Here is a 19,747-nt window from a genome sequence, read left to right as displayed (position 1 = left end):
CTGGATAAATGAATATCAAATGGGATTTGATCTAATAATTAACTAATTTTTAAAGTAAATTATCTTTCCCAGAGCATGAAAAAAATTAAATTGTTCCCCCAATTTGGTTAATTTTCTCTCTTTGATCAAGAAGTACATATTTGCAAATAGAAGTAACACTTGCTACTATTATATGATATCTACATTATACCTTTATTATTTACATGTACACACATACATATACATCACACGAGTACAGATATATGTCCATATATACATAAGTATAGAATCCCTTCAAAAATCATCATGAAGTTATGTTTTATTTCACTGTCTTGGCTGAAAGTATATGCTAACATTGCTCAGCAACTGATAACGTGTAACAAAACTGTTCCTATCCACTTAGCAGTTAAGCTAACAAAAAATAGTGCTTTTGGAATAGCATTTTAATGAAGTTAGTATAAGTGAACATTTATAAATGTTAAATAGTCTTTAATTAGATTTCTGTTTTTCAGCACACCTGCTACACTGATGAAATGAGAAGAGAATTTTTTTGACGAGGAGAGGAAGATGAGTGGAGCAAAAGTGCGAAATCCTGGTTATTAAAAAAAACAGTCAAGTCCCCCACCCACCAAAAGAAGCTGCAGCCAAAGGAACAAACAGATCTCATGTTTACCCCATATAGGCCACAGAGTTTGGATCCCAATACTGTTCTTTACAGACCCTCTTTTGTCATTAGTTCTAGTTTTAAATATAGAAGAGTTATATCAGTATTTAACTTAATCTAAGTATTTTTTTTTTTTTAAAAAAACACCACCAATAAGTTAAAAGTGAACACCATTACTTTATAGCACAGCATGGTGCAAAGAGCTTGGGTTCTGAAATCAGAAAGACCTAGCTTTGCTGTATAACTCTGGTAAGCCATTTAGCCATTCTCAGCCTCTGTCTTCTCATCTGTAAAATGGGAACAGGTGATGATCCCTGCATGGGAAGACTGCTGTTGAGAGGAAATGATACGTTGCACGTAAGCTTCTAGAAGAGTGCCTTGAACCCAGAGTGTGTTAACTTCCCTTCCAAATAATGGAGCCACAGGCTTCAACTTGAATGAGGTCTGAGAATGGCAAAGTGCTCTAATGAAGCAGTGAGATGCCTCATTAAGCTCACTAACATGACTGCACCCAGGGGGCTACTTCAAGATACCCTGGATTTATTTTTCCCATTCACATTACATTCCCTAATCTATAACACAGACAGACTGGCACGAAACACAATGCACTGAAGTTCTGAATCAAAGAGGTTAAAAAAAATCAGTGAAAGACCTGGGTAGTTCTAGAGGGTATGAATCTTAGCTTTACCTCTTTTGCACCTTTGCTGGACCCTATCTAGGTTCTCCTTCCTCAGTGGCAGGCTAACCTACAACCAGTTTTCTTTTAGCTTGCAAACAAGAACCAGAAGAGTTCATAATGTACATACAGAGATGTAAAGCGTGACTTACCACCCCGAGGAAAGCAGTCTGAAGAGTCTGTATTAGGCTTATAGATAATTTACTATAAGGAAAGGGAGTGGATAAGGTTATGCATCATCGTGGTCTGTACTTACCTGGTAGCCCAGATTTCTCCAGCATTATCTTTAAACACTGTAAAAAAAAAAAATGCGTTCATTAGTTTTCTGTTTCTGAGTTACAGTACTGAGAGAAACGCCCTTTTTGGACCCTGGGCCTATCTGAATCTGATTATATATAATAATTCTCAAATAGATAAAGATATACATGGTTAAGAGGGTGATTAAGTCAGCTCTCCTTCCTAAGGGTTAGGTGGGGCCAACTCAGGAGGGAAAACACAGTTTCTGGCATTTGCAACCAGAACTTAGTCCAAAGTTTGTTCATACACTTCCACGTCTGCAGCAGGACTTTCTTCTTACGAGGACTCACTGTATTTTTGACCAGATATGGTTAATGAAGGTGATCTCACAGACACACATTACACTCTGAATCCTGTAAAAGGAGAGTAGCCCTTACTTAGCACCCAGGAGACAGAACTGGTCACATATAAACTGGCTAGGAAAAAACTGGGCAAGCTGTGATCCCAGCGCACAATGCAACAAATGAGACACAATTAACAGAAATTTACATAAAACAACAATTAAAAGCTCTCAGCTTCTTGAGGGCAAAAACATTCTTAGATAAGTCTAGGACAAAAGAGTAAATAAAATTTGACTTATACTATACTAGGGCCGAAGGGAGCAAGAATCAGGATCATCACTGCTTGGAATAAGAGAAAAATGCAAACAACCAAAGTATCCATTAACAGGGGAACGTTTAAATAAACCATGAAAGATCTTAAAACAATTAAAAGGATAAAATAGATTTATATGTACTGGTCTTAAATATATTTTAAGTGAAACAAAGTTCTAGTATAATACATGCAGCATGATCCTATTTATGATTTAAAAGAAACCATACAAACAAGTCAAGCTCTTCATCTGTATATGTACATATATATCCACATGTTGGTATATGCACGGCAAAGGTACAGAAGGATACACACTGTACTGATGGGGACAAGATTATATCATCCAATGACAGTAGTGACTTCTGGGGAAGGGACAAGAATGGCGTGGTGACCAAGGGGGATTTTTAGCTCCCCATGAAGTTTAAAAACTAAGAGTAAATCCATAATTACTTGTATGATTAACAATAAAAAAGAGTTTAAAATATAATTTAAGGGGCCGGCCCGGTGGCGCAAGCGGTTAAGTGCGCGCGCTCCGCTGCGGCGGCCCGGGGTTCGCTGGTTCGGATCCCGGGCGCGCACCGATGCACTGCTTGGCAAGCCATGTTGTGGCGGCGTCCCATATAAAGTGGAGGAAGATGGGCACAGATGTTAGCCCAGGGCCGTCTTCCTCAGCAAAAAAAGAGGAGGATTGGCGGATGTTAGCACAGGGCTGATCTCCTCACACACAAAAAATAAATAAATAAAAAAATAAAAAAAAATAAAAAAATAAAATATAATTTAAAATTGTTTAGAAAATGACGACAGTGAGAACACAACATATTAAAACATAGGGAATGGGACCAAAGCTGTATTCAAAGAAAACTGCAGTCTTAAAGGCTTCCAATATTTAAGAAAAACAAATGATTGAGCATTCAACTTAACTGTGATCTAGGTAGAGAAAACAGCCAGTGTAAAGGCCTGTTTGAGGAACAGCATAGAGGCCAATGTGGCTGGAGTAGTGAGTGAGAGGCAAGAGAAGTTGGAGGTTCCTTAAAACAAGATAGCGGAGGGCCAGAACCCACAGGGCCTTGCAGGGTCATTCAGGGCTGCTGGCTCTCTCTCTGAGTGAGATGAGAAAGCACAGGAGGGTGGTTGTGAGTTGAGAGTGACTGATGACTTACGCTTCAAAAGATCACTCAACTTTCTAAGAACAGACCCTGGGAGGTAGAAGGTTGGAAGAAAGGAGATCAGTTAGGAAGCTGCTGGAATAATCCAGATGAGAGATGACCAGGGTGATAGCAATGAAGGAATAAGATGTGGTCAGATCCTTGATAAATTTTGATGGTAAAACCAAAAGGATTTCCTGAAAAACTGGATGTGAAGTAAAAAAGAAAAGAATCAAGAATGACTTGGAGATTTTTGGCCTAAGTAAGCAGAAAAATGGAGCCGCCATAACTGAAGAAGAGGAAAATGTGAGAGAGAAGACAGCAGTTCTGTCATGGGTATGTTATCATTTGCGATGACTATCAGACCACCAGTTAGCAGCTGGATACATAAGTATGGCGCTCTGGGGTGAGGTCCAGTCTAAGAATTGAGCACAAAGGAGCTCACAAGTTAGAAAAGAGGAAACAGCAAGCTGAGAGCTGCTCACTGGACACAGCAACATGGAGGCCACTGATGGCCTTGATAAGAGCTGGTTCAGTGGTGTGGCAGGAACAAGTCTGCTTGCAGTGGGTTCAAGAGAGAACAGAAAGATATACATGTCACTCCTCTGAAAAGTTTTGTGGTTTTTTTCTTTGAAATTAAAAAAAACACTAAAGTTAAAAGGCAAATGAAAAACTGGGAAAATATTTAGTACTCATCTCTAAAAGATAAAGATTCTTCCAAAAAACATAACCCTAAAACAACTGTAACACCTAAAAAAATTAAGAATTCCTTAATAACAAATATCCAGTCAGTGTTCAGATTTCCCTCCTTTCTCTTAAACTATTACTGAAGTTCTTTTGGTTTGAATCAAGGGCCAAATAAAGTGCCGTAAGTTGCACCTGCTATTGCTCCTAAGACTCTTAATCTACAGGCTGCCTCACCCTGCAACTGATTTCTTGAAGAGGAGTTTTCCCCCTGGGTATTGTGCTGACTGCAGGCCTATGGTGCATTTATCACAACCCTCTGTCCCCTGTACTGATAACGTGGCACTCAGAACTGGAGGCTTGATCAGACTCAGGTCCAGTTTTTTTTTTTTTTTTTGGCAATAAAAGCATGGGTATTGTTTCGAACTTCTATAATGCCTGGCTGTTGCTCTTTTTGGGTTGTTAGCAGTCTTTCAGGATCGTTGCCTAGATCCATTAATTCATTAGGAGTTACAAAACTGTGATAGTCTAAAATTCTTTCTTCATTTTATTAGCTGGGATATATCTATAAAAAAAACTTTCTCCTTATCTATTTGGTTACCCTGGGGTACAGTTTGGAAAAAAAAAAAAAAAAAGGATAAATGTCAATTCTTTCTTTGATGGTTCCCTAGCATCCACTATAGGTAACTTTTAGGATCATTATGAGCTCGTGGATTTTTTTTTTTGTGAGGAAGACTAGCCCTGAGCTAACATCCGATGCCAATCCTCCTCTTTTCGCTGAGGAAGACTGGCCCTGGGCTAACATCCGTGCCCATCTTCCTCTACTCTATATGGGACGCCGCCACAGCATGGCTTGACAAGCAGTGCGTCAGTGCACCACCAAGCCGGCCCCATGAACTCATGGATTTTATGTATGTGTACCAATCAATTTTCATTATTATTCCCACTGTGGTCCAAACTGTCTCATCTTTGACCAGTGAGAGCCTCTTCAAACTGGCTCCTAAGTCTCTCTGCCGATCCCCAGTCTTTGCTAGTTTCACTGTTTCTGTTCTGACAAGACGTTCCAGACTCATCTTATCCTTTCCTGACCTAGCTATAGAACCAGCCATTACTCTAAGAAGCTCTGGTATCTTCTAGTAGGAAACCGTATTTAGCGACCACAATCTGGGTGCTGGGGTCACTAAAACACCAGAAGGAAATACACCAAAATGCTAATATTAGTGGGATAAGGGATTATGAGGAGTTTTATTTTTTTCTTTTAATTCATTTCTACATGTCCCAAATTTCTATATAAACAAGTATTGATAATCAGAAAAGAATAATAATCTTATTTTAAAAATTCCAGTTGGTTTACCAATTTTCAAGCTCCCAAAACTACTCTTTTAGTGAGTACAAAGAATTCTTTAAAGTGTATTACGTAAACCCTAGCCTTAGCACCTCAAAATCCTAACACAGGTTACCATTGCTCTCCATACCAAACACCTACAGACCTCCCCCTACAAAAAAGTAAAATTACTTACATCTCTCACAGATATTGTTTCTTCTACTATGATCTCCATCTCTGCCCCGGGCTGAACGTCACTCCCCACAGCGAAAAACAGGAACAGCTAGCATCAAGACAGAAGTATGAATGCAAATTAATCTGAATTTTAAAATTCTACAAATCTATTTATACTTTCAAAAAAGAAAAGCCAATGGTCCATGAAATTTTAATAAAAATCTCAAACTATGTAAAAACAAGACTACACTGGGTAATTTAATGTTGCAATTTAAACAATAATCTCCACTACCTAGAAATGTAAGATGCTGCATTACCAGTATTTTTACTCCTGATAAACATTTCTCACAGATATCATTTATTCTACTATGATCTCCATCTCTTTCTTGGTCATTCCTCAGAGGGATTTGCATTAACTGTGTTTTTTCCTCTGAGTCATTTGGTTGGGATCTTAAGTCTCTGTCTAGGGATTCCATAGACTGTAATTCACAAGACCCCACAGGAAAAACGTAAATCTGATCTCGTCAATTCAGTTCCTTATAGCCCTACTTTTCCTTCCTAACAACTTCCCTTGTCACGTTTTTCTTCCTGTCAGCCTGTCATGCACTATTTGTTAAGAGTTCAGGGGAAGAACAAATTAAAGGGGAGGTAACTGAGAAACTAATGAAAGTGGATCCAGGAACCATGGGAATCCGGACCTGAGGCCAGCTTACCTGATACAGACTTAAGAATAATGACATTATTATGACTTTTGGACTGTGATAAAAATTTATTAAATAGGTAGGGCTTCTGGCAAAGGTCAACCTGATGGTATTTTATACAGAAAATGAATACTGATAAAGACAAAGCTGTTGTGAGTCTATTAAATTATTGCAGAGTAATTAAGTCCAAAATCAATATAATGTATTTCATTAAATCTAAAATGCTGCTGGATGTTACTCATTATTTATGTACTACTAGGTAAGAAAAAACAGTGCCAGCTACAACTGCAGGATGCCATTGATTGTAAGATGCATCCTAATCTTACAGATGTTAAAATGTGGTGGAGAGCCAGCCTTGATGGTCTAGTGGTTAATGTTTGGCGTACACTGCTTCGGCGCCCCGGGGTTTGTTTCCTGGTCGCGGAACCACACCACCCGTCGGTTGCCAGGCTGTGGCGGCAGCTCACATAGAAGAACTAGAACGACTTACAACTAGGATATACAAATATGTACTGGGGCTTTGGGAGAAAAAAAAAAGAGGCAGATTGGCAACAGATGTTAGCTCAGGGCGCACCTTTCCCTGCCAAAAAAAAAAAAAAAAAAAAGTAGGTGGAAAAAAGGGTGTATTTTAGAATTTATGAAAAATGGTGGTTGAAACTGGTGGCCACTCAACTTTAAAGATCCCCCTTAACCACAAAATTTTCATGGAAAAAGAAACTTATGAATATACTTTGACATAATATTTTTTATTTAAACACAGAGAACTATATGGATGTATTCTTAAAATAAAAGGTATCATTTAAGGAAAAGAAAACTTTTAAGAAAAACAATATTACTGCAGCAGTTAAGGTACAGATTACAACATTAAGAGCTCCTGATTATTGGAAGGCTGATTTTGTTCTGTCAGGCAACCTCATGTTACCTGAGAGGAAGTCGGTGCTTTTCCAGGACACAGTCCCAATGAACTCCCCATCTTCAACTCTGCTTCCTTCAAAGTATAATTGTCTGGGACTATAAAGAATTTTGATAACATGATGAATGGTGTTAATTCCTTCCTCTCTGGGCAAAATAACATACTCAAATCAGTCTTTCTTTGAAAGTCAAGAATGTCAAGAAAGAAAAAAGAATGAGTCACAGTACTCCATGCAAAAGGATTACATATTCCAGAGTTCTGTTTGATTTTCAATTTCCACACCCTATAATAAATTATTCTTATCTGTACAACAATGCTAAGAAATAAGAGGCAGTTATGAATGTTCTAGATTCACACTGTTGTTCACACAGATTAAAAGCTCGATACTCTGAATTGATTCATGAATGGTGGACTAGCTTCTTCCAAGTTTAAAGCTGTTATGGTGACTACCATCAATAATTAGACTAAATTAAGTCTAATGACAAGATGCATCACAGAGGTAAGAACAAAGACTCTATTCCATAACCGATATCGCAATAAAATTAGCAAAACAAGTAAAAACTTTGACAATAAACCTAGAAAGATATAACTAGATCAAAACCATGACTAAAACAAGGATCAGCTAATCAGAAAGACAGGTATTGTACTTTAGAAAACAGAAGTGTGTGAATTTTCGGTTAAGGTTTTCTTTAATGCACGAGGAAGACACCTGGAATGACAATATGTCCTATAAATCAGTTTCTAAAAGGTAATTTAAGAATATTAGGTATTGGAAATCATTATTTAAAGCAAAAGTGTTAAGAAAGATCAATGACATGAATATGTGTCAGCTTTTGAAGGCTACCAAAAAGATTTACCTGGACAAAGCAGCTTCCCATTTCTATCAATAGGTCTCAAACAGCTGTTCTCAGCTATAAATGAAAAGAAGCTGGTTAGTGCCCCAAACAAAGAAAACTAAAGAGAGATGCTCTCTTAGCAGGCAGTTACAATAAGCTAAAAAAACAAACAAAACCCCACCCCCCAACAACCAAAAGACAAGTACAAGCAATCTTCACTTTGCACGGTAGTGCAAAACTGTAAAAATGCCTCTGCAAGCAGAAAACGGCAAATCAACCTTAGTAACAATCAGAAAAATCACAGTTGTTCTGTGATCTTTAAAAATTTTTGTCAAAACATTTAAAACTGTCAGTTATACATGTATAGTGAAGTGAAAAAAAAATAGCAAAACTAGTATTTACACTGTAATTTAAAACACTAGAAACACTGAGAATTAAAATGTTTTATTTCTTTGAAAAAAGATATTGAAAATAGTTAAACAGGGCTTGTTTTTTTCTTCTCATTGTAGAGCTCACAATACGGAGCGAGTATCTTTTCTATTGCCTGGCGAACTGTCGTACTCTCAGTTTGGATCAGCTTCTAGTATTTTATATTTTGTGCTTCAATGTCATGAAATATCTCCCAGAGCTGCTTTAATGTGAGGTTTTTTGCTGGCGTCAGTTCCCCTGGGATATCTTCATCCTTCTCGTCATGACCACTTTCCTCATTTCTGTCAATAAGTTCACATTCATTAAGTTCCTCTGGCTGCATACCTAAAGTCTCTTGAATGACAGCAGTGTCAACATTCCCATGGTCAGCTATTTCTTCTGGAACTCCACATACTTTTGTTTCTTTGCTGCACTTTCATCTTTGTTGGCCAATTCGATTATCCATCCTTGTAAAGTGTTATGTGGGTTTACCATTGGGAGAAAAGGAGGCAATACACTACACACTTTGCTGTCTGTGGGGTGCAATTAATAACAGGTATGCAGTGACCCAATCACTGACAGACTGGAAACAGTGAAGTCATTAGTCACTGATCAGAATGCACATCTGCTATTTACGTCATGATCTGTGGAGTGAAGAGCTAGTAGCCAAGTTTGTACTTTATGCAATTACTCCATTAATATCTCTGGTGGTAGCTGAAACGTGAACCTTACTGCTGGGTAACTGATGTTACATAATGAACTGTGGTAACTGAAATTCATGCATATTGGAATTATACAGAGACTGCCTATATTTAAAATATGTCAGGTGATTTTTTATGCTTATTAAATGGATTAGGGGGCCGGCCCCGTGGCTTAGTGGTTAAGTGCGCGTGCTCTGCTGCTGGCGGCCCGGGTTCGGATCCTGGGCATGCACCGACGCACTGCTTCTCCGGCCATGCTGAGGCCGCGTCCCACGTACAGCAACTAGAAGGATGTGCAGCTATGACATACAACTATCTACTGGGGTTTTTTGGGGGGGGGGCGAATTAAAAAAAAATTAAAAAAATTAAATGGATTAGGGCCAGCATGCCCTAAATTTGAGGATGCAAAAATTCCTGCTTTATGGGAAGGAGCACACCAGGTTCTTAGTCCAAACAGAATTCTTACAGAATCAGATATGAAGTGGGGGGTTGGGAGGGGTGGAGCCTTCTGACAAGGCAAGAACAGCATGGGCCTTGGAAGTTCTAACTTTTTAGACCATGGCAGAATCTCCCTCTGAGATTCCTGAGTTCTGTTATCTTCTACTACAGTAATGCGAGGCTAGCATGTAATTCTAATATAAATTTCTTGACAACTGAAACAACCTATGAAGAGTTCTCCAATTTACAAAATGCATTTAAACACTGTTTCCTTAAAATTTTTTCACTTTCACTCAACAAACACCGTGTGTCTTCTATGTGCCAGGCACTGTTCTAGAAGCTGACAACATAGTAGTAAGCAAAACAGCCATGGACTCTGCCCTCTAAGAGCCTCGTCTAATGGGAGAGGTGGACATTCATCAGCAAACACAGGTAGTTACAGTGTAAGTGCTATGAAGGGAAGATCAGGGTGTCACGAGAGTAAAACAGAGATGAACTGAGACTGTGTGGTAAGGGATGACAGGAGAAGTGACATTTCTGCTAAGACCAAAGGAACGACTGAAGTTAGCAGATGAAGAGTAAAGGGAAGAGAGTTCAAAGACGGATGACAGCACTAGGAGTCTTGGGGGTGGAAGAGAGCTTGTGCACTAGACACTCACAGAAAGGCAGTACGGGAAGTGTGTTGGGAATAAGCAGACTGCAATGAGGTTGGTTAGGTGGTGGTCACATGAGCAGGCTCCCCCAGGCCAGGCTAAGGCAGTAGCCTCCGTGCAGTGGAAGAGCCCTACAGGGTTCTGAGCAGAGCAGTGACAAGACCTGACTCAGAGACACCGAAGACCACTTGCTATAGGAAGAATGGTCTGGAGGTAAGCAAGAACAGAAGAAGGGAGACCTGTTACATGGGAAGACAATGAACTATTCTTTGAATAAACCATACACTTTTAATCAACTTGATTGAGGTATAATAAAACATATCCAGTTGAAGTATATAATTCAAAGAGTTAATATAAATACTTGGCAACCACCAGCAAATCGAGATACAATTTGCACCACCCCCCAAAATTCCTTCGTGTCAAACCCCTACCCTCAATCTTGACCTGCCTCTCTAACTATGGCTTAGTTTTTGCACCTATTTCTGGATTTTCAATGTAGTTCCATTGTAAATATTTTAGGCTTTTCTTTTTTGAAAATTTCATATCAATACAATCATAAGCATATTTATTCTGCATCTAGCTTCTTTTGCCTGGCATAATGTCTTTGAGATTCACCCATGTTTTACATAGGGTGGTAGTTCATTGTTTTTATTGAAAAATAGTATCCCATTGTACAGATACATCACAATTTGTTCATCCATTCACCAGCTCAAGGGCATCTGAGTTGTTTCTGGCTTTTGGTTATGAACACTTATGTACAGTATTTGTAAGGATATTATACATTTTAAATTTTTTTGGGTAAATATCTAGGAGAATTTGTAAGTGAATGTTTCAATTCATCAGAAACAAGCTAACTCTTTACCAGAGTGTACCATTTTACACTACCACCAGCAACACGTGGGAGTTGCAGTTGCTCCACATCTTCGCTAACACTTGGTTTTTGTCAGTAGTTCAAATTTTAATCATTCTAAGCAGTGTGTAGTCATGTGTCATTATGGTTTTAGTTTGATGGCTAATGATACTGATATCCTTCTCTGTGCTTATTGTTCATTCATAGGTAGGTCTTCTTCTGTAAAGTGTGCACCCAATTTGGGTTAGGTTGTCTTCTGATTAGGTTGCAAGTATTTTTCATATATCCTGGATACAAGTCTACTGTCAAATGTGTGTTTTATAAATTTTTTCTTCCAGTTTGTGGCTTTCCTTTTCAAATACCTTTGAAGAACAGAAGTTTAAAATTTTGATGTAGTCCAATTTATTAGTTTTTTCTTTCATAGTTTGTGCTTTTTGAGTCCTATTTAAAAATACCTTTTCCTATGGTAAAAGTAACAAAGTTTTCTCATATATTTTCTCCCAGAAATTTTATAGTTTTAGGTTTTAACATTTAGGTCTATGATCCATTTACATGATGTAAGGCAAAGCTGGAGGTTCATTTTTGCATCTATGGATATCCAATTGGTCCAGCACTGTATGCTGAAATATACCATCTTTCCCCCTGGAAATACCTTGGTGCTTTTGTTGAAAGTCAACTGACTATATATGTTTGCACCTACTTCTGGATTCTCAATGTAGTTCCATTGTAAATATTTTAGGCTTTAAAAACCACATGTGATCTCTTGCACATTGTTTTTCTTAAAAGAGCCCTTTAAAAGTGTAAAAACTATTCTTAGCTCACTGGCTGTACAGAAACAGGTTGTAGGCCATAGCTTGCTGACCTCTGCTCCATATGTCTACTCTTATGCCAATGTAGACAGTCTTGATTACTACAGCTTTAGAGTAAGTCTTGAAATTAGATAGTGCAACTCCTTCAATTTTGTTCTTTTTTTCCAAAAGTGTTACAGATACTTTAGGTTCTCTGCATTTCCATAAAAATTTAAGAATTAGCTTGTCAATTTCTACCAAAAAAAACCCTGCTAAGATTTTGAGTGAGAACGCACTGAATCTACAAATCAATTTTGAGAGAATTAGCCTCTTAACAATACTGCGTCTTGCAATCCAAGAACATGGTACATCACTCTATTTATTCAGATCTTCTTTTATTTTTCACACCAATTTTTTTTTATTGATGTCATAATAGTTTATAACATTGTGAAAATTTAGTTGTACATTATTGTTTGTCAGTCACCACATAAAATGCGCCCCTCACACCAATGTCTTCTAGTTTTCAGTGTACAGGTCTTGCATATATTTTGTTAAATTTATCCTCAAGTATTTCATGATATTTTACACTATTATAAATGTTTTCTTAATTTTATTTTCCATTTTTTTCGGTGCTAGTAGATAAACATACAGTGAATTTTTGTGTATTGATTTTGAGTTCTTGTTAAACTCACTTATTAATTTTAGTAGCTTTTTAATAGAATCCTTAGGATATACAAATAGACAAGAAGCACCTCAATAGTGCACACCATCACTGCATTAGGAAAATGCAATTGAACACACAACGAGATACCAATTCATATTCACTAGAATGGCTATAATGATAACGACAGACAATTACAAATATTGGCAAGGATATGGAGAAATTGTAACCTTGCTACATTGTTAGTGGGGATGTAAATGGTTCAGCTACTTTGGAAAGTAGTTTGGCAGTTCCTTATAAAGTTAAACATAAATTTGCCATACGACCTAGCAATTCCAATCCTGTATATCTACCCAAGAGAAGCGAAAACATATGTCCACACAAAGACTTACATGCAAATGTTTACAGCAGTATTATTGATAAAAGCCAAAAAGTGGAAACAATCCAAATGTCCATCAATTGGTGAATGGATAAACAAAATGTGATATATCCATACAATGGAATGCTAGTCAGCAATAAAAAGGAACAAACCACTGATACACGCTGAATTATGAATGAACCTCAAAAACAGTATACTAAATGAAAGAAGCCAGACACAAGAGACTACGTATGATATGGTTCCATTTACTTGAAATGACGAGAAAAGCAGGTCTACAGAGACACAAAGTAGATGAGTGGTTGTCAGGGGCTTGGAATGCAAAAAAGGTGCAAGGGATCTTTTTGGAGTGATGGCAAGTTCTAAAACTAGATTGCGCTGATGGTTATACAATTCTATAAATTTACTAATAATCACTGAATTACACTTAAAATGGGTGTTTGATGGTATGTACTCTACACTTCAATAAAGCTGTTAAAGCAAATCTAATGCTGAGTGAATAGTGAGTTTGCAGCATATTATATTATGATAGAATTTATATAAATGTAAAAATACAATATACACACATACATGGAAATATAATATATAGTACAATATGAATACATACACTAGATAAAGACCCAAATCAGATATACTGGTTGCATCTGGGGAGGGAGAGAGAATAGGTCTGAGGAGGAGAACACAGAGGACTTTATTTGCAATGTTTCAAACAAAAACAAACACATGACAATATGTTAACTTTTGCCCATTTTGGGTGGCAGGTACATGAGCTTTCCCTAAATTATTTTTTGTACTCTCTCATATTTTTTCCATTAAAAATAAAAACTAAATTAAACCAAAAAACCAAAAGCAAACGAAAATGATTACCTAGTTCCTTCATTAATTTTAATTCCTTTATGGCTTTAATTCGAATATCGAACACCACCTAAAACAGAGAAATAAACTAATGACTGTGTATTAGTTGGAAACAATGGGAGGAGAGGAAAATGAAAATTGTCAGTCTGTGCATATACAGATATCCCTGAAATTCATTTTCTCATTTCTACAAAGTCAAAAGCAAAAACTTAGATCTTAATAGTTAAGTTTTTATCAAACTGATGTTAACTGGAACGGAAAAGATACCTACAGAAAACTAAAGAAACAATTCTAGCTAGAAAGGCAAAAAGTTGACAAACCACTAACCTTTCTGACAAGAGCAAACACAAGAAACTGCAAGTAATCCCATTTCCTTACGTTAGGAATGATGAATTCAGGGCCAACAAACGTAAGTAATAAAGAAATGTACAATACTAATCCAACGGCACTATGTAAATTACTTTCCTTTTTTTTTTTTTTTTTTTTTTTTAGGTTAGGCTAATTGCCTCTAGGGCACAAAATCATGGAAACTTAGGTGTAAAAATGATGTCAGAGATCATCGACTCTACCCTCCCACCAGAGCCTCACCCTGTGCCAACAAGGAACAGAGACTGAAGGAATCAGGGACTTCACCAAAGTTTCCCACTTAGGGTGAGGGGTGGGAGGTCTCCTGAGTTTTAGTGCATTGGTCTTACACTGTCCCCTCTACTACACCAACAAATATTAATGCACCTTAAGAAACAATAATATTTACAGAAAACATTCTAATAAGTTTCTTTTAATGATACAGAAAAAAAACTCAACAGATTGAGACTACATAAATATAAAAAGATGAAACCAGTATCATAGTCTTCAAATGGAAGACTGAAGGAATTCCTTTTAAGAGCAGTTCGCTTTATAAACAGCACAGAGTATAATGCAGAGAAATTTAAGTTAAACTTAAAAAAACCCAACCCAACACAAAAGCAAAACACATATACCTGGTTTAAAAAATACTGAAAAGACCCTTGAAAATATTTTATATTTATCAAAGCCAGAGGGTTCGATGTACTAATTAAACAGGTAACTTGCACATTCTAATTCTAGGCTTTGGAGGAAAAAAAAGGCATATATTTTCTTAAAAACATGCCAAGGGCTAATAATACAGGTGAACAGGCAATAATAAGATGTTTAAAATAAAAAGTTGATTTCTTAAGATTTAGAAATCTACTGAGACAACTGTTCTGAAAGATTAAGGTATTGCTTTCTAAATAAAATTCTGTTAACTAAAAAACCATCAACCAAACTTTAATTACAATCTACTCACTGTGTTAACAGTTGCTGATATTTTAACTTGCTCTTCTTCAGATTCTATTTCACATAAATTTTTAACTTGGAGCCAGTCAATCTCATTCATACTAGCGATCCATTGCCCTTGTTTCGCCAATAAACTGTAGGTAAAAAGATGTTTAAAAAAGGTGTCTTTACACAGCACTTTTATGAATCAGAATATTAATACTTTTCCTTAGGCTCTACTTCCAAAATTCTGCATGTGTCCCTCAATGTGACTAATTAAAGGTGACCAAGTTCTACCGAGTTGGCTTTTTGAAAGTTGACTATCTTTTTAGGGTAGTGTTAGGTAGTGTTCTACGGAGTCTATATTCACAACTCCAAATATTTTTGCCCTCTACAAATAACTGGTTGCCACAATTTTCAAAGAGAACCGTTGTAACTGAACGATAAGTTGCTGACTTCTGCCCGCACACTGGAATCACTAGGGGAGCTTTAAGAGAGTACCTACACCAGAAGCCCACCCGTAGGATTTAGACTTAGTCCTTTTAATAACAGGACGGCCATGTGTAGTTGTGCAGACCAACACTGAGTAAAAAGGCCACATCTAAGGGGTATCATGCGCATCATAAACATTGTATATTTATATTTTTATTATAGTTTTATGATAGCAGATGGCAGTAAGGTGTCTTATTCTAACGAAATTTTCCTACAGATGGTAAAAGGGTCTTGAGGAAGGAGTGACTTCTAATTCACACAGAGGCACTGAATGGGCTGGCAGAAGTCCTCTTTGGGAGTGCGTATCCAAGCCCTAGAACATAATTCTACTCTTCATTTCAGTTATTCCACCCTGGGACTCCACCTTAAGTTAGCAATCCTATACACAGGAAAGTTCTAAGCACCCAGATGTTCCCTGAGACTACCTTAAAACAGGAAAAACTGAATGATGATGACAATGACGATGTTGCTAGCTAAAATATCTAGCATTTACTATGTGCAAACACTTTGTAAGCACCTTTTTTACTCCTTACAACTCTATGAAGTTGGTACTAACTACTATCCCCCTTCTATAGAAGAAGAAACTGAGCAGAGAGATGAAGTAACTTGCCCATGGTCTCACTGCTAGTCAGTGACAAAGCTGGGAACAAACCCAGGCAGCCGGCTCCAGAGTCCCTGTCCTTACCCACTACACGTACTGCCTCACACAGGAGCTGTCAGGTAAACAATAACATCAACACAGAACACTAGGCAGCCATGAAACGAGGCTTATGAAGAGTCTACAGACACGGGGGGACAGCAAAAACTATTAAGCTACAAAATAGTCATTATGTCTAAAAAGGAAAAACCTCCAAAACAAAAAACTAATTATTTCAGTTCAGAAAAACAGGAAAGCTAACAGTGCCTGACACTGCACAGGTAGTATGGTGATGCTGCTGGGGCTCCTGTCTTCACTTCTGTATTTCCCAAATCCTAATAAATGTATATTACTTTTTATAAAGGAATATATAATAAGCTTTTTATTAAATGAACAAGGTGGGGAAATAAATGTCTGGAAAACACCTGTCCAAAAGAGTAACAGTGATAAATGTAATACAAAATAAATACAGTTCACAAGTGCTCTGCCTCCATGTATCACAGCCACCATAAACAATAATACAGAGACTGCAATCTAAGTACATTCACAGCACTGATCAAGCAGGGAACCGATTCACTGTTTGTAACCTCAAGTCTTCAGTGTACTGAAATTTGGGGTGGTTACAGTATAGACAAATCGACTACAGAAATATAGTGTAACAGACACGGATAACAAAACCGGAGAGAGGCAGCACTTCTGAGCTTCAGCTGGGACTTACAGGAATCAAGGGTATAATTCCCATGTAATTGCTCATCTGGGCAACTGGGAGGATCTCAAGACTCATAAAAAGGATTATAACAAAAAACTGAATTGCCTTATGGGATTCTTGTGACAAAATATTCAGACAAATTTATCTATGATTTTAGTGTCCTCCTTGTGAAAAATTTCAGGAACTTTCGTTGGGAAAACGTGCCTTCAGTTTTATAATGAGTGCTAAGCAGAATTCATTTGCTAGGATTCTGCTTTATAGCCAACTAATCTAGACTATATTTAGTCTATACCTACATTATTTAGTTACCACATTTACCAAAAATAAAAAAAATCACATTACAATATCATTTTTTCTCAAGTTGCCTAACCTAGAACATTCCTGTTTACAACATATAGAACATAATGCCTAGGAATAAAAAGAAACATTTAACTCTTATCATTATTAAAATAAAGCTTTAGAGTTCTAAGAGATAGTACTGTAATTAAAATATAGTCATGCTTCACTTAACGACAGGATACTTTCCGAGAAATGCGTCGTTAAGCGATTTCGTCGTTGTGTGAGCATCAGAGTGTACTTACACAAACCTAGATGGTACAGACTACTACACACCTAGGCTGTATGGTACTAATCTTATGGGACCACTGTTGTATATGTGGTCGTCACTGACCAAAATGTCTTTATGCAGCTAGCACGACTGTAACTTAAAAAAGAATTCTCTTTTTAGCGAGTTACCTCTTATCATCATTAGAATCCTGAATTAAAATTGAGCTTCCATTTCTGACACCTTGTTCTCTGAATGTCTTCTTAAAGTCTTCCTTGGGAATGGTGGTCCAGCTCTTTTCTCCCATAGATTCAGTATTGTTGATTAAGAGGACACCTACTGGGATTGCTAAAGCTGTGAATACAGCGCCTACTTCTGCATTAGCTGGAAAGACATGTGGAAATTCTATCAACTGCTGACACGTTTCTCCTTCACTGCTTGTTGCCAGATGAAGAACATTTAAGAGCAGAGGTTCACAGTCACTACCAGTTGGAATCTGGATTCCGCCAACCTACAATAATATCAAGACAACCATTAGTATAGTTTATATTTGCCAAAATCAAGTCAACATAATAACGTAGTAAAAGACTACTCTTGTAGAACAATTCTCATTTTTTTTCTTTTCAAATGAAATAAAATTTTCACAAATGTCTTTTAAGTATCAGAAGAACAATTTTTCTTTTGAAATTTTCTCTTGGCCATCTTTTATTTTTTAGGAGAGAAATCTGGAGTGCAGATAGAGATGTATGAGTCCTCAGTGGTGGTAATGAAGCCTTGGAAATATACGAGATGGACCAAGGACAGTCCACCCAGTGGCTGAGATAGTCCTCGCCCCTTTCTTGATGTAGAACATTCACTCTGCTCCTACAAGTCACCTCCATTCCCTAACTCAGTAGAGCTATTCGCCCCCTTCTGCATTCCCACAGGGACACACAGCCTGGCGCAATGGAGGTGCTCAACAAATCTCTCTTTAACAGGTAACTAACAATGACTGAACCTAAAACTGATTGGACATTTCGGCAGCTTTCTAATATCTAACTGCCTTCAGATATACTGAATACAATTTCATTAGAGTGACTTAAAAAAAAATCCAAAACTATCATGAGTATTGCTTCAACACTTTTTACCTCCACCCCATTCCATACAAAGATGTCTTCCCCATCAGCAATTTCAATTTCACTCAGTGTCAGGTCATCTCCTAGGAAGACGAGATTATCAGTGAGACAATTTATCATGATCATCAAACACAATTTAACTAAAGAAAGAGCTGAGATACTTTAATACTTGTTTGAAAAAGCATTCTCCTTAAGGAAAATTAAGAAAAAGGCAGTAATTATGGTTATGATACTGACATTGTTTTATATTATTTTTATCTTTATTCCTTCCATCACTCCTTAGTTTTTTTTTCATTTATGTAAGCATTTCCCCATGTTGTTACATAAGTTTTATGAGCATGATAGCAGAAAAAAAGAGTTAATATAAATGTCAATTGTACTGGACATCGTGAACAGGAGTAAGGCTTCGGCATCAAATAGTCCTAGCGCCACCACTAATTAGCTGTTCAAGTCTCTACACTTCAGTTTTCTCATTTATGAAATGGGGATAAAAGAATTTTGTGAAAATCAAATGAGATAATTCACATCAAACATTTATCTCAGTATTTGGCACAATGAAGTCTGAAATAAATGTTACTGTTGCTACTGCTATTTTTATTGTTTTGTTGTTATTTAAAGGAAGTAAACGCTTTTAAGCTCTCCAAGTACTTCTGTTTGTTTTGCCACAAAATCTGAAGCTGAGTGGGGTAAAAAATCAAGTCACATAAATAAGATTCAAATAGTTTCAAACCATTTGCTCAAAAATCTGTGGTAATATAAAAAAATTCCAAAACCTTTAAAAAAATTTTTTCGGTAGAGAGGTAGCCTTAACTTCAGAAAACATAAAATGTTTCCATGTTAGCAAAATTTCACACATTACATATATCGACTACATTATAAATTGGATAAATAATTAGTTTGAAAACTGACAATGTGATGATAATCTACATAGTTAAGAAAGAAGTAGGCAGGGGAAAGACTGGCAAAAAGTAGAAAATCACGGATGAGCCCCACAAAAATATAAATATGTAAAATGAGTTGCTGTGTTTTAATATTCATCTTACCATCAAGCGTCTGGTAAACATGAAGTCCTGCTGGTACAAACTTTGCAACACTAAGAACCATATCTCCTTCCCAAAATTCTAACAGCTAAAGAATATTAAGGAAAGAAAAGAGAACAATGAAAAGTAACACATATATCACACTTTCAGGTTAAGTAAGAAGAGCACTGTGCCAATTTACATACGGATGATAAAGGGTGCAAACAAATGAATTCTCCCAT

The 19,747-nt window shown here is 37.0% G+C and overlaps 1 protein-coding gene across 6 annotated transcripts in view; it reads right to left on the bottom strand.

Moving 5' to 3' along the window:
* USP40 (ubiquitin specific peptidase 40) overlaps positions 1–19,747 on the bottom strand; it is a 93,819-nt gene that overhangs the window by 24,169 nt on the left and 49,903 nt on the right. For all 6 annotated transcript variants that reach the window (XM_087424662.1, XM_087424663.1, XM_087424661.1 and 3 more), the window contains 9 exons: positions 19,530–19,614; positions 18,499–18,569; positions 17,563–17,882; positions 15,021–15,144; positions 13,727–13,784; positions 8,006–8,059; positions 7,158–7,246; positions 5,557–5,643; positions 1,576–1,612 (listed from right to left, as the gene is read on the bottom strand). In XM_087424662.1, coding sequence (XP_087280788.1) covers positions 1,576–1,612; positions 5,557–5,643; positions 7,158–7,246; positions 8,006–8,059; positions 13,727–13,784; positions 15,021–15,144; positions 17,563–17,882; positions 18,499–18,569; positions 19,530–19,614 — 925 coding nt within the window. The remainder of the gene's footprint in view (positions 1–1,575; positions 1,613–5,556; positions 5,644–7,157; positions 7,247–8,005; positions 8,060–13,726; positions 13,785–15,020; positions 15,145–17,562; positions 17,883–18,498; positions 18,570–19,529; positions 19,615–19,747) is intronic.

This window comes from Ceratotherium simum, chromosome 37 (assembly GCF_057802395.1).
Source record: "Ceratotherium simum simum isolate JZ-2026a chromosome 37, ASM5780239v1, whole genome shotgun sequence".
NCBI lineage: Eukaryota > Metazoa > Chordata > Mammalia > Perissodactyla > Rhinocerotidae > Ceratotherium > Ceratotherium simum.
Note: the sequence above shows the minus strand (reverse complement) of the source record. Positions and strands in the feature narration are given on the sequence as shown.